This window comes from Vombatus ursinus, unplaced genomic scaffold (assembly GCF_900497805.2).
Source record: "Vombatus ursinus unplaced genomic scaffold, bare-nosed wombat genome assembly UNPS02014785.1, whole genome shotgun sequence".
NCBI classification, from domain to species: domain Eukaryota; kingdom Metazoa; phylum Chordata; class Mammalia; order Diprotodontia; family Vombatidae; genus Vombatus; species Vombatus ursinus.
Window position 1 is genome coordinate 14504019 of NW_020954563.1, and position 16890 is coordinate 14520908.

Genomic DNA, 16890 nt, shown 5'->3' on the forward strand with positions numbered 1-16890 from the left:
GTGTGTGTGTGTGTGTGTGTTGGGGGGGTTCCTTGATTGTGGGGCCTGGGATCTCCAAGCGTGTGTGTGTGTGTTAGGGGGGGTTCCTTGACTGTGGGGCCTGGGATCCCCAAGCGTGTGTGTGTGTGTGTGTGTCTGTGTATGTGTGTTGGGGCGGGGGGGTTCCTTGATTGTGGATCCCCGGGCCCGCGAGCGCAGAGCGCCCGGAGACAAGCCGAGCGGAGGCCGCCGGCCGGGGTCCCGCGGACTCACGGGGCTGGCGCGGGAACGGTGGGCCGGGCCGGGGCCGACGCGCTCAGGCGGGCCGTGTCCGGCGCAGGTGAAGCGTCTCGTCCGCCTGGCCGGCCCAGCCGCGCCCCGTTCCGCCCCGCCGCGGACCTGCCCGGCCTGGGCCCCGGGAGCATGAGCGGGCAGCGCGTGGACGTGAAGGTCGTGATGCTGGGCAAGGAATACGTGGGCAAGACGAGCCTCGTGGAGAGATACGTGCACGATCGCTTCTTGGTGGGGCCCTACCAAAATGTGAGTGGAGGCGCGCCCCGGGGCTCGGGGGTCAGGGTCGGGAGGGCCGGGACTGGCGAGAGGGAAAGGCTGCCCGTAGGGCACACAGGGGGCCAGTCTGTAAGTGGAAGGAGGCACCGAGGGTTTGGCTGTGAACTTGGCGGAGAACACCCTTGTCATGCTGCCAGTTAACCCGATTTTTGAGCTCCACTTTGCCCCTGTGGGAATTGCGCTATTCACTTCCTCTCCCTGGACCTGTTTCTTTTCTTGTAAAACAGGTAAAATGACGTTTGCCTGACATCTCTCCTAGTGTTGTGTGTGTGTGTGTGAGAGGGGGCTTTAAAAAAAAAAAAGGAAGTGAAAAAGTCTTGTGTAGACAGCAGTGGGTGGTATAGGCATGAGTGGTTGTTGTGGAAGGGGGCAGGTGGGAAAGGGAGGATGACTGTCTCCTTTCCCCCCACAAACAGACCATTGGGGCAGCATTTGTGGCCAAGGTGATGTCTGTGGGAGACAGGACAGTGACACTAGGCATTTGGGTAAGTGACAGGGACACACCTACACTTACTTACCCCATTGGATGAAGGGCCTTCCAGGGGATATTTATTTCCTGAGATAATTTCCAGAGGAGGCTTCCCCACCCAAAAGGCTCTGAACTGTACAGGACCACCTGGGCATGAGGGTGTTGGGCCATCTTGGAGAGCAGAGTCAGCTTCTCAGTGCTGTACTGAAGCTTAGGCTCTGTTCTGTCCCTAATAAGCTGGGTAAATCTCAGCAAATCACCTGCTATGCTTCCATTTCTCCATCTGAGAAATAATCAGGATTGGAGAACATCTGTAATAATTCAGAGTTTTCTGATTGACCCTCTAATCCCTGGGAATTGTGGGTGGAAGGTTGTTGTCCAGGTTATTCCCAAGCCAGGGGCCAGGGTTGAGCTTTTACCTGATTCTCTATAGGACACAGCTGGCTCTGAGCGTTATGAGGCCATGAGTCGAATCTATTATCGTGGTGCCAAGGCAGCCATTGTCTGCTATGGTAAGGTTATCTTTATCCCCAGTTTGGGCCCAGGGGCTTCAGGCTTTCATGAGCAGTGGCTTTCCTCATCTCTTTCTGCACTCCTTTTATTCCCAGATCTTACTGACAGCAGCAGTTTTGAACGAGCCAAATTCTGGGTGAAGGAGCTTCAGAGATCAGAGGAGGTAAGTGTACCTGGGAGCTAAATAGTGCTTCTGATTCTTGATGACTCTGTAAAGCCACTAACAGGGAGAGGTCAGGACCTTGCTTGCCCTGAGAGGCAGTATGAAGCAGCTCATATTAGAATGATTTAAGGGCTTACAAGGAGCTTCATCTCATTTAAACCTCATAACCAACTTGTAAAGCACAGGTGTTATTGCCATTCTACACAAGAGGAAACTGAGACTTAGGTTGGTTTGCATGTGGTTATACGACTACTAAATGTCCAAGACAAGATTTGAAAATAGGTCTTCCTAGCACTTCCGCCCAGCAATCTAACCACTATACCTTTGGATCTCTTGAGAAAGGCAACTAGAGTTAGAAAACCTGATTTCATGTGCTGATTCTCACACTAATTATTACCTGTGTGACCAAGGGCAAGTCATTTTGGTCTCTGTGAGGCTTAGTTTCCTCATCAATGGGATGAGAGTAGTAATACGTGCTGCACAGGTGTTTCTGGGGAAAACACTTTGTAGCCTTAAACTGTTGAAATAGTGGTATCTCTGATGATTATGATTATTGTTGTCATTCTCCTGAGCTGGGCAGTGGAAGTACCCTGGTAGTGATTGACTCCTGACTTCTGCCCACTGCAGAGCTGTCAGATCTACTTGTGTGGCACCAAGAGTGACCTTCTGGAGGAAGATCGAAGACTGCGCCGAGTTGACTTCCATGATGTCCAAGATTATGCGGATGGTATCTACTACTCTTTAAGTGCTGGGTGGGAGGGAGCCATAGACTTGTCCCATAAAGTAGCAGGTTTTTTGTTCCCTACTTTCTTCAGTGCCTGTTGGGATAGTTGTGGTTCTCTGTCCCTGGGGAGACCTCCATGGGGTTGGAAGGGTTAGAAGCAAAACTCATGTAGGGGTGAGTTGGGGTAGGGTTGAACCATATGAGATTCCAATTTCCTTGGCTTTTCTGCAATCTTTCAGCCCTACTCCTTTTATCCTCTTGCTGGGTGCTCATCCCAGGAAGGGCAGGACACGGGTAAACCAGCCATATTTGCTCACTCTGAGCTGTGTGTTTACAGATATAAAAGCTCAGCTCTTTGAGACATCTAGCAAGACGGGCCAGAGCGTAGGTAAGTATCGTCTGATAATCTCTAGACCTGGTTTCAGTCAGTCTGGGAAAGCCAAACTTAGGAAGGAGAGTTGGAGGGGGAGGTAGCAAGGCAGATAGTGGCCCAGGAACTGGATGAAAGGAAATGTAATGTTAGGAAATGCAAAGGGTGTCCTGCTCACCTGGGATCCAGGGTATCTGAACAGTGGATCAGATACAGAGGGCAAAATCTGGCCTTAGGAGACAGTATTACCTTGTGAGAGTGGGAGTAGCCAACCAGTCAATGGCTAATTTTCTTTGCCTTTTTACCTCACTTCCCCTTCACTATCTAGACGAGCTGTTCCAGAAGGTGGCAGAAGATTATGTCAGCGTGGCTGCCTTCCAATTGATGACAGGTGAGGTCTGCTCCCAAACTTTGGCCCTCCCTTTTTTGCTTAGTTCTTTGATTATGGTGATACAATGCTAAAAAGGACCTTCAACAGTGATCCATTTTAGAAGCAGCTGAGATCCAGGGACCCAAAATTACTTGACTCATGTAGGTTAGAAGTGGCAACCTAGGATTCAGACCCAGGCACTTCAGAATAAGGGTTTGAATGGTGATCCTCTATCTTCTTTTAATGATAAGTAGTTAATGTTTGCTTCCATCTTTCTGCAGAGGACAAAGGTGTTGACTTGGGTCAGAAGGGCAACACCTTCTTCTACAGTTGCTGCCATCACTGAGAGCCACCCTGTCATCTGGAAGGGACGCTGCTGGACCTTTGCTTGCTCTCTGCTGGTTGAGGGGCTGTCTGAGCTACCCAGTCCCAGAGGCAGAAAAGGATGGGCACACCTCCTGCCAGTGCTGGCCCAGGATCAGAGGCAGTAGCAGACTGAAAGGCTAAGAGGCCAATTCTGACTCTGGGCTCTCTGTTGTTTGCTGGGCAGCACTTGTATCTCTGCACATAATTTAAGTGGCTTCTGCCTTGTAAATAAAGTCCCTCCCCACCCCCCCACCGATAGTTGGCCCACTTCCTTACTATTTAATGGAAGGGAGGAATGTGTTTATGTGGAAAGGAAAAATTACTTAAGATTTTTCCTTTCCTTACTTGAGCCTTAGAATACAGATTGGGTAGCAGAGTATCTACTTGTCCCCTGATGTGACTGGCCCAATGAATCTGTATGGAAAAGTTCCTTTCTCCAGTTTTCTCCTAAGTGAAACAGCAGTGACTTAGAGGGTTTCTGTCTATGGTGTGATAGCTGCTGATTGGAAGGGACACTAGAGTTGGCCTGGTTGGGTTTTGGGGGATGTAGCTGGCCACCACAGGGTGGCCAAGAACAGAAAGGGATACCAGTACTCCAGGTTTAGGCCAGGTTGGTGGTACCCATGGAGTGCTGTCACCAAATACTTGGCCCTGCAGTTATTTTCATTTGATTTTTTAAATTAACTGTCTAGGGATCAGGTGTTTAGGGGGATCTGTACTCTCAGAATCTTGTTGTGGTGTCTGTTTTTCTTGTAGGTTTTCAAAGACTGCCCAGTTAGTGTAAGCTTTTTCTAGAGGACAGGCTTTTTGTATAGGATTGGTGGTAGATTCTGTGGCCTAGGATTATCTAAAGGGAAAACTGGCTCAGAAACATCCATAGGTTTTTCTTTGAAGCAACTGGAGATGAGAACTGTGTCAGATCATTCAAGTTCTCCTCTCTCAGGGGAGATGGTACTTATTAGCAGCTTCATAAACCTCCCCCCCCCCCCCCCCGCCCCACCATTCCCCTTAAACCAGAGTAAAAAGGTGCTCTCGGATTTGACTCAGTTTGAACTTAGTGAAAGTATCACAGTTACATTAGTTACAGGTAAGTGCCAGTCATAAAGAGCTGTACACTTCCAGTTTGGAGGGTGTTCAGATGAAGGTGGGATGAAGCTCAGCCCCTTATGCTGAAAAGTCCACATATTTTAGGGAGAAATAGATGGGGCCAGCACAGTATGTTACAGCCCTTTCAACGATGAGACAGGTCACCATTGAGCAGCCACAAATCCCTAATCCTGACCTGTTTGTAAGGCAATTTAAATCCAAGCCTTGGCTGCAAACCTTCAGGAAGTGAGTACATAAATCAATTAACCACTTGGAAAGTACTATGGGTATAGCTTCCTTTTTGAAAACCAATTCCTCAAAGTTGACTCTCTTCATTCTTCAAAGTCCGACTCTTTATATCATCTTAGCTCAATTTTCTGTGATCACTAGTTTCCTCTCTCAATACCAAACACTGTTTGTACCTCTCTGATGTATTTTTAAATCTGACAGCAATTTGGATTTACCAGTCTACATGCTCCAAGAGGGCAGAAATCATTTTATGCAAACTCTGTCTCCTAGTGCCAAACATGGTGCTGGACATAGGCCCTTAATAAATGCTTATTGGATGACTAACGCCTAGGCACATACTGTGGCAGAGCTGAAACCACGGCCACTAGTCTGGCAGACTATGCCAACACAGGCAGCACTGGTCTGTTGAGCCCTGGATACTCCCATCCTCCTTTTTCTCAGCCTTAGCTATAGCGTTACCCCACAGTAAGACAAAACACAGGGCCAGGGCAGTAAGAGTAAAGTTAAACTTTACTTTACAGTAATTTTTTTCTTCTATATACAAAGAATTACAGTACATATCATGGGGGCTCTTAGAGCAGGGCTCCCCTTTTTTCATTTCACTTACAGACAGCCGACAGTCTAAGGGGAGCAAAAAGAAACTAAGCAATGGTCCAAGACTCTCTTCCCCCCCTCTCCCTCTCCTAAAAATATATATATATATAGATAGATAGATCTCTATTGTCAGCTTCTTTTAATGTGTTCTTTGCCAAGACCCTAGTGAGAACTAGAGAGCTGTCGTGAGTAAGTTGGTCTTTGACAAACTTCTGTGTGCCTCTTCACGCACTGCAACACCCTCCCCCTCACCCAAGCACACTCGAGCACACGTGCACACACAGTAAGCACCAGAACACCAAGTGCAGACCAGTCCCATCCCCACCCCACCCCACATATGCATGTGAGAGCTGCCTTTGGCCGAACCATTTCCTCTAGCAAGCTACAAAGTCTCACTTGGCTATGGGGGTTGGGGTCTCTAACAGACTTTAAGGCCCAGAGGCATCAGTGCCCATCTCAAAGTCCCTACTTAAGTAGCAAAGTAAGGTACAGGAAAGCACTGTGAGAAGGTACCACATGAGAATAGACAACAGTGTTTTGTTTTTTTTCCCCTTATGTTTCTAGCAAACATTTCTCCTCACAGTGCTCTTTAAAGAAGCTGCTTATGCTCATGCTGTGTTCAATACCAGTCTTTTTTCCCATCCTTGCCCTTCACCAAATAATCCCTCTCAGCCACCGGATGATGGGTCACACCTGGTCTAGAAGATAAAAGACAAACTGACTTTGGGCTGCTCATTCAGGAGGGGGAAAAGAGATGGGCCCCACTTTCTGGCAAAAGAAGGTGGCAGATGCATTTTCTAATTATACACCAATCTGTTCTCTAGGAGCAGCAGAGTTAGACTCTCCCTTTTATGGGCTCAGTGGCTCCACATCTTGAGAAACACATTGGCTGGAAGAAGGGAGGTCCCAATTCCAATCCTATTCTCTGCCCTAGGTTCTTTGACAAGCTGGTACTGGCCCCAGTGATGTTGAGGGCAGACCTTTAGAGGCAGTCTTGTTTTTCCTCCCATCTGGCCCACATGAACTCAATCTAAAGAAAATGCTTTTTTTGTATGAAGTTTCTTGCCCCTAACAGGAAGCACTGGGATTTTTTTTTTTAAACCACCAGCTCCTGCCCATCTTTTGCTCATCCCTTGGCAGTGCTTGTATGAGGAAAATAGCACCATAGATGAATTTTTGTGTACAATGCGATTTAACTATTAACTATTCTTATGCAGATTTATCACACTAATGCAACCTCAGGACTGGTTGACCCTGGGAAGCTTAGTCAAGAATAATTAGGCACATCCAATTAAAGCCACATATATTCATCACTTAGTTCTACAACTCTGGAATGTCAGAAAACACTGAACAGCTGGCAGGGGCCTGGCACTGTATTACAAGTGATAAGACAACCCTCCAACCCCATCACTCCACCACCCAATAGGTATGCAGGAACCGAAGGCCCTTTCCCATTACTAGCCTCTTAAGTGTCACTTTAGAGAGCACCCAAGCCAGCAGGAATTAGAAATGCAGAGATCACAAAGTCAACTTCAGCCATTTGGCTGGTGGGTCTCGAGTCAGGATCATAATGTTCCAACGAGAGCCTCTGAGAGGGAAGCCATGGATTGGAACCTGTACAAAAAGTGCAGTAGATCAGAGCATACAGTTAACTCACCCAAGTCCTCTCCTTATCTCTGCCAAAGGTGGTGCTAATGTGAAGGGTATCAAAATGGAAGGGTACTCTCTCAAGCTGCCCTCCAAAATGATTCTACTACTTACTGGGTCACAGCACTTGGGAAGTTCACCTACAACTATCTTTGTAAAGAATCCCTGATACATTTCAATGCGTTAATTTCTAGCTCGAAAATTCAAGACTTATCTTTCATCATCTGTTTTCTCTCCCCCCCCTCAAGGATTTCCTCATCCTTCAGCTTTTCAGCAGTGAAGCAGCAAGCATTGATTTAAGTTAATATCTAAAGAAATTTTTGGATCACTAACCCCTGGGTGCTTCAGTGACCTTAATTAATATTGAAAGATGATCACAATGGGAAGAACTTTGGATTTCAGTGGCGGGAGAGGAAGCTGGGGTTTTAAAGGCCAGTACAAACAGATTCTGTTGTAATGAAAGCTACCATCCTCTCCCAGGAGTCTGGTGGAGGGAGAGCTGGGGTCGCTAGGGAACATTTATAGGTCTGGCAATTTTTAAACTCTTGTTCAAGGAATCAAAATCACGCCCCTCCCCATACCCCTACCCATCCTGAACCCAGTTTAGATTCTTCACTACATTTAAAGTCCATTCATCTGTCAATAAGGACTCTTAAGGTCCCCAGTCCCTCCTCAGTATTTGGCATTTAGAAGGAACCCATTAGGGTTGGCCAGGTTAAAAACAGGATCTGCCTTATTCCAATTTACTCTTCCCCCAATATTGAGCCTAAACTTACTTTGAATTTTAGAGGCATTTTTGCTAGTCACGAACCATCCTAGTAGTGATTTCTGGATAACTATCCCACGATGTATCCTATCAACAAGGAGCATGTTACCATGCACTAACACAGCTGTGCTTTACTCCCCAAGAAAGTTCCTGGCCATAGGGACCATCCATTCAAAGAAAGAACTGCACAGATACTAGGCACAGCTCACAGAGGCTGTCTTACAAGTTTGAACCAGGAAATGTTTCCCTCACCTGGCTGTCTGGGAGAAAGATGGTGAGACCTTGTTAAAAGGAGGATCAACAGAAAACATCCACCTAGGGCTCCACACTTTTAGGTCTGCATGCCTGCTCCCCTAGCCAAAGTTTCTGACATATGACTGACTTACTCAGCAATACTACTTAATAGGACAAGTGTCTTTAAAATTAAGACTCCTCCACTAAAAATTTTTTAAATAGCCTGCACCAAAAATATTCACAGTTTATTTCATGAAACGAAGAGCTAGGGTAGTTTTTGTTTGTTTTTTTTTTAAACACACAACAAAGTGAAACATAGATTCTGACAGTGCAGTATGGATTCCTTTCTGGTAACAACTACAAGTGCAAGGGAAACAGGTTAGGAAGGGAATGGGGTGAGCACAGAATCAACACTACAAACAGTCTAGGAGAATTCTTGGGGTCAAGGGTAGAGAAGACCCTACAAATGTAAGTTATATATATTTATTCTTCTCACACATGATAAATACTTAACATACCGAGCCTCAGTGTTTCTGGGTAGATTCTCTTTTTTAAAATATATTTTCATGGTTTAAAATTATTTTTAAAAAGGAAATAGAAAGGCTTTGATTTTTCTCCTCTTTCATGAGGACTTCTGTGGGGGAGGAAAGATATCATTCCTCCCCCACTTGCTGCTGGAAGTAAGCTTAGCAGCACATTCACAGGGCCAACCAACAAGAGATTGAAGTCCAGTGGGTCTTCCAGAGAGATGTGCAGTCTAGCCAGAAAGGCCTGGAGAGATAGGATTCCATAAGGAGGGAATTCAGCTTTGGGTGCCAAATGCTTCAGAATAGAGAGGAGATACAAGAATGAACTCAACCCTCTGTCTGGGATTTAGAAATGAAGTTCAACACTGTCTCTTCCTTAGAGACCAGTTTTGAAAATATAAAGGCTTATTCTTTTAATTCTTATTACAGGGAGCAACTCCCTGCAATGTCCACTTGCTTTTCTCTTCCTAGAATGCAGATAAACTCACATAGCAAGGGGTTCCTTATTCCCAAGGGTACAAGTATTTAGAATGGGAGTTAGGACAAAGTATAGAATGCTAATAGGGGTGGAAAAGCCATTGCTGAGACAGAATGGCCAGGACAGTACCTACTGGCTGAAGGCTTCTCCAGTTAGCAAAACACAGAGGTAATATTTGTTACGGGTAGGGGAGGGCTGGTAAGGAAAAGGGGGAGAGTACTGGCCAAACAGCACTTCTTGCTGGCAGTCAGTGAACTGGGCTAACCACAGGGAAGGGTAGCACCAACAGTTTTCCCAGTCCCTCTGTTCCCAGTTTAGGGCAGCAGTAAGATTATCAGCGGTTTCAAGGAGTTGTTGCCTAGCGTGGACATTGCTTTACACCTTGTCTCCTCAGCCTTGGTCCTTCTACAGGCTTGTTTGGTCCCAAGTCATGGGACCAGATACAGTTTTGACCTTAGTCAGCAAAGCAAAACTCTCATAAGAGAAAGCAAAATTATTCTCAGGTGAGAGTTAGATGGAGTCCACAATATAGTGTAGAAAGAAGGAAGTAAATGATGTCTCCTTTTAGGTTAGCAGGCTCCTTTTCTCATGGTTGGAGTAAGGAACTATTGTATTAGTTCAACACGCATAGGGAGCATGCAGAAGCAATTTATTTTCCTGCATTGGTGTGGGATTCAGAACCCACTGATAACCTGGCAAACCTCCTTCCACTGAGACCTAGCACAAGACACACTTAGTTCCAAAGCACCTGAGTGTTTGCTGGAGGTGAGCACGGAGGAAGGCCTGTTTCAGGGACAGTGCTCTAATAAGAGTCGCCGCTGTTTTTCTCCAGCCCGGCTCCTCTGCCCAACCATTCATGCAGAGGCACATCAACCTGTTCTAATAAGTTCGAATAAGGAAAACTCTGAGGGCTTGGCCTAGCTTGAATAGAAACATCAGCTGCACAATGGGCAACCCACTGTAGTGTTATCGTTGTACCCCTCCTAAAACTGGACCCTGAAGTGAGCTCTCTATGTGGAAAGCACATGTGGACCTGGGCATGTGAGGACCCAAATGCCAGGAGTTATTCAGATAACATAACCACTTCTGGGGGTAGGAGCATCAAAATGCAGGAGACAAGTGGAGCTGAGAGTCCACCTTGACATCACCACTTGCTTCCTGGTCAAAGGTTCTCGAAAGGTTAGGAGCTGAATGAAAAGCCATCACTTTTTCTTAAAAGATGTTCCCAAGCCTCACAGATACAAATTCCCTCCCCTCCAAAGGACTGGGGAAGCCCCACTATCTTTCCAACCTGACCACTGGAACTGAATTCCATGCTTGAATCCAGAGTGGAATTTTTATTTCAAGTTTACCATGTGTAAAAAGAAGGAAAAAGGACCACAGTCGGTCTCCTTGGTTGGGGGCCCCCACTTAGCATTTGGTACATTGATAACTCAAGCCACCCCCACTGGCTAATGTCACAAGAGTTTCTGAGAGTTGGGGAATATAGGAAGGATGACAATGGAAAAGGGTTTTTTTTTTTGTTTTTTTTTGTTTGTTTTTTTTTTTTTAAAAAAAGAGAGAGAGAAAGAAAAGACTTCCCTCCCCAAACAATACCCAGTGGGCAAACCTTGTCTGGCCACATGGCATTTACTATCATCACTTCTGTTTCGACTCTGCAGGCTCATGGCTGGAAGGGGTCTGGTTAAGAGCTGGTACTGCACTTTGCTCAGGCTTATGGTCTGGCCCTTTGATTAGCCCTTTGCCAAGGGGCCGACAAGTCTGTGCCAATGTCTGTGGACTCCCAGGTGACCAACAAGTCTGTGCCAATGGCTGGTCTGCCCCAGTAGGACCTGGACTCAGCTTAGCTGCAGTCAGCACTTTGCCCACAGGCCAGGGAGTGGGCCCTGCTGCGGATTTCCCCAGGGCCCAGGGGGGGTGGTCTGACACTGCTGACCGTTTATCTGCTGTGGGGACAAGGTCTGGTGATTTGACAGGGGGCCTAGGGGATTGCACCATCAATGGTGTTGCTTTTGTGGCAAGCCCTGGGGGTTGTGGGGATCCAGCCATGGATTCTCCTGAGGCTAAGGCTTTGCCGAATGACCCAGAGCTCTGCTCCATTGACACAGGTGCACGTCCTGTGGCCCGAGGAGCCTGTTCAAACAAGTAACCCTTGGCAGGGGGCCGCGGGATCAGTCTGGCTTGTATGAGTGTTTTGCCAGCCTGCCAGGTGTGTTCCACAGGGACTGAAGCTCTTCCAGATGCTTGGAGGACTGGTTCAGAAGGGTGAACTTTCTCAGCTGCCCGAGGCATTTGTCCCAGTGCTTTGTTAACAGGCCAGGGACTCTGCTCCAGCACTGGTAATTTTTCAGTGGGCTGGGGTGTAATTTCATGAGGTGAAGCTGCTCGTTCCTTTTGACGAGGACTCAGTTCAATAACCATAGTAGCTCGATCTTTTGGCCGAGTATTTTGGTCCACAGGCCTTAGTGCTTTTTCATTAGATAGAAGGTTCTGGACTACAGCTGACAGCACTTTTTCTGAAGGTGGGAGTCTCTGGCCCAAAGGGGCAAGGGGCCTGTCTGAGGTCTGGGGTTTAGGTCCAGTTGTCACTGGGGGCTTGTCTGAGGTCTGGGGCTTTGGGCCATTTGTAACTGGGGACTTGTCTGATGCCTGGAGTCTTGGTCCAGTACTAACTACAGGCCTATCTATTTGCTGAGACTTTGAGCTGAGAGAACCCAAGGACTTATCCAAAGATTGAGACCTTGGGCCAGATAAAGCTAGAGGTCTGTCCAACAGTTGGGACCTGAGGCCAGCTGCTACTGAGGACCTGACTGATGGTGGGGATTTTGGGCCTGACACTGGAAGTTTGTCAGAGAGTTGAGGTCTGGGGCTTGTCACTACAAGAGATGTGTCTGCTGGCCTCTGACCTAGTTCTAAGGGCTGAGGTCTTGGACCTGATACTCCAGGGGTCTTATCTGGTGGCTGGGGTGTGGAGTCAGGCATCACAAGTGGTTTATCAGACAATTGTGGCCTCTGACATGTTCCTACTAATGTTTTCTCTGACAGCTGGAGCCTCTGGCCCATTGCCCCAGGGGCTTTGTCCACCATCAGGGGTCTTTGAGCAGGAATCTCAGAAGGCTGCTCTGCTAGCTGAGTGTTTGCACCTGAAGTCAGCGGCACAGGGGGAGGCACGTACTCACGGATCTCCCCAGGCTCCAGAGGGTTGGGGCCACATGGATCATGCTCTGTACAAGATAGGCGACCATCCAGTTTAGAGATGAACAGCATTCCCTCTCGGTGTTGTTTGCAAAAGGAACTAGGGCACATCTCACAAAAAGATGCAGCTTCTTTTCCACAAACATCACACTGGTGCCATGGACACTCCCATTTCCCTGAAAAGGAGAAAGAAGAGCAGTGCAGTATTAAATAGGTACACAGAAGATATCACATGGCTCAGTAGCCTGCCCATACTGAATGTTTTTAATCCTAATCAACTCAGGAGGGGTGGCACACAAATCACTTATTCCTTTGCTTCTTTGTCTACACAAGAAAAACTATTTCACACAGAGTCCGGAGGAGTAGTTAACAAAAATGGAATGAATGATCCCAGCAAACATTGATGCAATTATTGTGCTCCAGAAATACATCTGTTTTGGAAGGTGTGCAGGAAATGAAAATTATCAATGCATCTTGCAGCTCTTTGCTTAGCTACCAGTGGAATAGGAAAATCAACCTCTTATTTGGCAGCAAAGACTCACTCTTGTTCAAGTGCTAAACAGCCTGATTGAAGGTTCTTAAAAAAGAGCTGAGGTGTCTATCCTAATCTTCCATGCATTTATAGCACAGAAGACTCACTCTTGGAGGCGGAAAGTTTTTTATTCTCATCTTCTCTGAAGACATTCCCTCTGCCACCCAAATGCTCCATGTTGGGTCTCACACTGGCCTCTCCACAAAGCTTTGTGTTTCCTGTGCCTGTAGTGAGCCACTGAATGACTGTGGAAGAATAAATGGCCTTCACATCCATGTTGCATGCCTCAGCATGGCAAGTTCACATCACCAATGCCAAAACTAGTTACAAAGACTCTTCGATCTCATCACCTTAAAAACTACTGGCAGAAAAACTGATAAATGTTCCCTTCTACCCCAGTGTACATAACGTAAGAATCTCTTCTTAAGAACATCAATTCCTTTGAGACTATGATTGGGGTCTCATTCCCTGACAATGTCTAATAGTAGCTGTTTCAAAATTTTAAGGCTGGAAAAGGTCTCAGTTCATCTAATGTTATCCTATGACTAAAGAGATAATATCCCTAACAAGTAGTCATTCAGCTGCCTCATGAAGACCTCTAAGGAGGAAGACCCCACCATATCTCCCTTAAGGTAGCTGATTCTGCCTTTGTACAGCTCTTAATTGTTGAGAAGAACTATCTTTATATCCAGCTCAAAAGTGCCCTTCTACAATATTCCATCCACTGTTTCTAGTTCTGCAGTCTTAGGTCAGCAGAAAATGCTAATCCATCTTCTCCTAGCTAAACACTGTAGGTTTCTCCAACTGAACCTCATCTGGCAAAATGTCCATCCTCCTCACCATCTTGGTGCCCCATGGAGAGACTCAATAACCTTTATAAAATGTGATAGTCATAACTGAACACAACACTAACCAAATATGATTTGAATGAAGCAGAAATGATTATGACTATAACCTCACCTGTTATGAAAACTATGCCTCTCTTAATGTGGCTGCCACATCACATTGGTGACTCATGCTAATGTAGTAAACTATATATAACTTGATATTTTCCCAAATGAAATGCTTAGATAACCTTGTGAACTTATTCAGTTGATTCCAAATATAAGTCTATATTTATGCAATTAAATTTCATATTCTTTTAGGATCCTGACTGTCATCCACTGTATTACTTCCTGTTCCTGGCATAAAAATACACTCAGGTAAAGAACTGCAACTGCTGCGTCTATGGTAAAACTGAAAGAGCACTGAGTTGAAAGCCAAAAGTCCTGGATTCTAGTTCTGACTCTACCACTAACTTTGAGGAAGTTGGAAATCTTGTGAAAATCTCATTCAATCTGCACAATAACTTTGTAACAGGTCCAGGTGTTATTCTTTTCCTCAACTGTGGAGATGAGGAAACTAAAGCTGAAATTCAGTGACTTGCCCAGAGCTATACAGTGATAAAATACTCGGGAGTAAGATTTGAACTTGGGTGTTTCTGACTCCAAATCCAGTACTCTATCTATAGTACCACCTAAATGATAATCAAGGTTCTTTCCAATAGATATTATATCACTCACTGCCAATACTTCACCTTTATGTGACTAGAATGTATAGTTTAAACTCAGTATGTTAATTTCTACATCATTACTCACTCTTAGGTTCTTGATAATCTGTTACCAATCCACTGGCTTCCAAAGGACAGAACATTAAAGTTATTTAAGCCTCCATTTTGCCAAAAAGATCATCATACCTCTCTTTAGTTTCTGAAAAAATGGGTTATAATCTTTTAATATTTTTTTTTTTTAATTTTTAGGCAATTGGGGTTAAGTGACTTGCCCAGGGTCACACAGCTAGCATCTGAGAACTGATTTGAACTCAGGTCCTCCTGACTCCAGGTGGTCTATCCACTGTACCACCTAGCTACCCCACATTTTCCTTTTATCTTAACAAATGAGGATTCCAAATATGGTGATGCATTTTCATGAGTTAAAAAGACAAAATTTCAACTAACCAAGCCACCCTTCTCTCCTCTTCTGGACATTATTACATGGGAAGGCCATCCCTCATATATTCTCAGTCTGTGGCAAATATGAGGTCTTAGAGGTAGACTGTTCTGGATAGCCAAAAGGACAGTCACTGACTGATACAGTACCAGATCCTATAATGTGGGCTTAGTACTAACCTGCAGGCCTTTTCGTCAAGTTGAGGCAGTCTGCATGATAGACTTTGGGGCAACCTGGTTTCTTGCAGGATACAAGCTGCCCTGCGTCCCCACAGCTGAAACATTCATCTTCTCTCTCCTTTGTAATCTCACCCTGGGATCGGCGCTTTACCTGTTGTTTTCTTTTTAGTTTCTTGGATTTCTCCTCTGTGGGATTGGGATGATTCTGTGGGAAAGAGATTTATCAGTCAATGCACTATTTTTCTTGTTAGTTCCTAACTTCTCAAGCTGACTTGAACAGCGAAGGAAAAAAGGGTGCTTTACACAGCACTGATGGTCACCAATCTGAACAAGATACCCAATTCTGTTATTTTCAAGTAACTGTTTATTTTAAACTTATATTATTAACTGGAACAGAGTTTCTCACCAAAAGGACAGAATTTCAAAAGCCATGGATATAAAAATTTTCATTCATAATTGCCTTCCAAGTGCACCTGACATAACTGGTCTTAACATTAAATTTTTCTTTCTAAAGATGACATTCATATATAACTCTGTACCTTATAATTATGTGGCATAGAGGAAAAAAATAATAACTGTATTTGTAATCAAAGGACCACGATGTGAATATCTACTCTGCCTTTATACTACTTGTGTGACTTTAGGCAAGTTATTTTTACCTTTTCGAGCTTGAGTTTCTTCACCTATAAAATTTTTAAAATGGACTAGAAAACATCTAAGATAACACCCAAGTTTAAAGTCAATGAAATCTCATTATATCAGAGGTTCATGAACCTAAAAAAACATTTTTTAAACTGTATTTCAAAACAATTGTTTCAGAGCAGCTAGGTGGCGCAGTGGATAGAGCACCAGCCCTAGATTCAGGAGGACCTGAGTTCAAATCCGGCCTTAGACACATAACACTTACTAGCTGTGTGATCCTGGGCAAGTCACTTAACCCCACTGTCTAACCAAAAAACAAAAAAAATCCAATTGTTTCCTTTGTCATGCTATGTATATTTTATGCACTTATAACCATTATTCTGAGAAGAATATGGGGTTCTAACTGGAAAACAGGTCCATGACACAAAAAAAGGTTAAGAAACGCTGGATTATATGATTTGATCTACAATTTCCCCAGTAGATCAGTCCCTAGTTTCTAATACAAATCATGTTCTAATCATTGTGGTCTTCCACTGGCTCCCTCAACCCAGGCTCATGCTGTATCCTTACTAGAAAAAACACACTATGTGGGAGAATTAACAATACACTGGACTATTAGTTAGCAAACTTGGTTCCAAATTCAAGGTCTACTACTCATTATCTGTATGTCTATGCACAGGCACATTCTAAACCTCACTGGGTCTCAGTTTCCTTACCCATAAAATGAGAGGGTTCAACTAGATGACTTCTAAGGTCCTATCCACTAACTGGAACTCTCATTGTCCTACGTGAGCATATAACAGTATTTTAGCTACTAGACCTTATATTTTATCTAATTCATGTCTATTTAGGAAAAAAGGTAAGGCAAGTAAATTATAAATGGAGATGCTTCTCTTGGCCGTTAAAATAAACAAAAACAAAAACAAAATAGTGAGAAGCTGGTAGCATTATCTTACTAGAGGCCACTAAAACTCAAAATAAAGATATCTTACTTTAGGTTAAACTTCCATCGTTCAATGTCCACCTCAAGTTCCACCATCTCCATAAAGCCACTAAGGACTAATACAAATGGATTATTTTATTTTCTGAATGGCTCACTAATACCTTCATTACATACAATCTTTTTTTTTTTTTTTTTAAGTTGTATCATCTAAATTTTCTTCCAGCAGACTACATTTTAGGCCATTTGGGAGCAGGATCTTTTCTATACTTTAATTCCATCATCTATGATATGAGGATAATAGGATTT

The 16890-nt window shown here is 44.8% G+C and overlaps 2 protein-coding genes across 7 annotated transcripts in view; one reads left to right on the forward strand and one right to left on the reverse strand.

Moving 5' to 3' along the window:
- The window catches only part of RAB24 (RAB24, member RAS oncogene family), a 4417-nt gene extending 638 nt beyond the window's left edge, over positions 1-3779 (forward strand). The window contains 8 exon segments of the mRNA XM_027867283.1: positions 320-519; positions 966-1034; positions 1452-1530; positions 1627-1694; positions 2322-2421; positions 2756-2806; positions 3117-3179; positions 3440-3779. Of these exon segments, the coding sequence (XP_027723084.1) occupies positions 320-519; positions 966-1034; positions 1452-1530; positions 1627-1694; positions 2322-2421; positions 2756-2806; positions 3117-3179; positions 3440-3504 (695 nt within the window). The 3' untranslated portion in view covers positions 3505-3779.
- A 1572-nt stretch (positions 3780-5351) lies between these two features.
- The window catches only part of NSD1 (nuclear receptor binding SET domain protein 1), a 132464-nt gene continuing 120925 nt past the window's right edge, over positions 5352-16890 (reverse strand). For 4 of the 6 annotated variants that reach the window (XM_027867275.1, XM_027867278.1, XM_027867277.1 and 1 more), the window contains 2 exons: positions 15000-15204; positions 5352-12476 (listed from right to left, as the gene is read on the reverse strand). In XM_027867275.1, coding sequence (XP_027723076.1) covers positions 10744-12476; positions 15000-15204 — 1938 coding nt within the window. In that variant the 3' untranslated portion in view covers positions 5352-10743. The remainder of the gene's footprint in view (positions 12477-14999; positions 15205-16890) is intronic. The other 2 variants (XM_027867280.1, XM_027867276.1) reach the window with 2 other exon arrangements.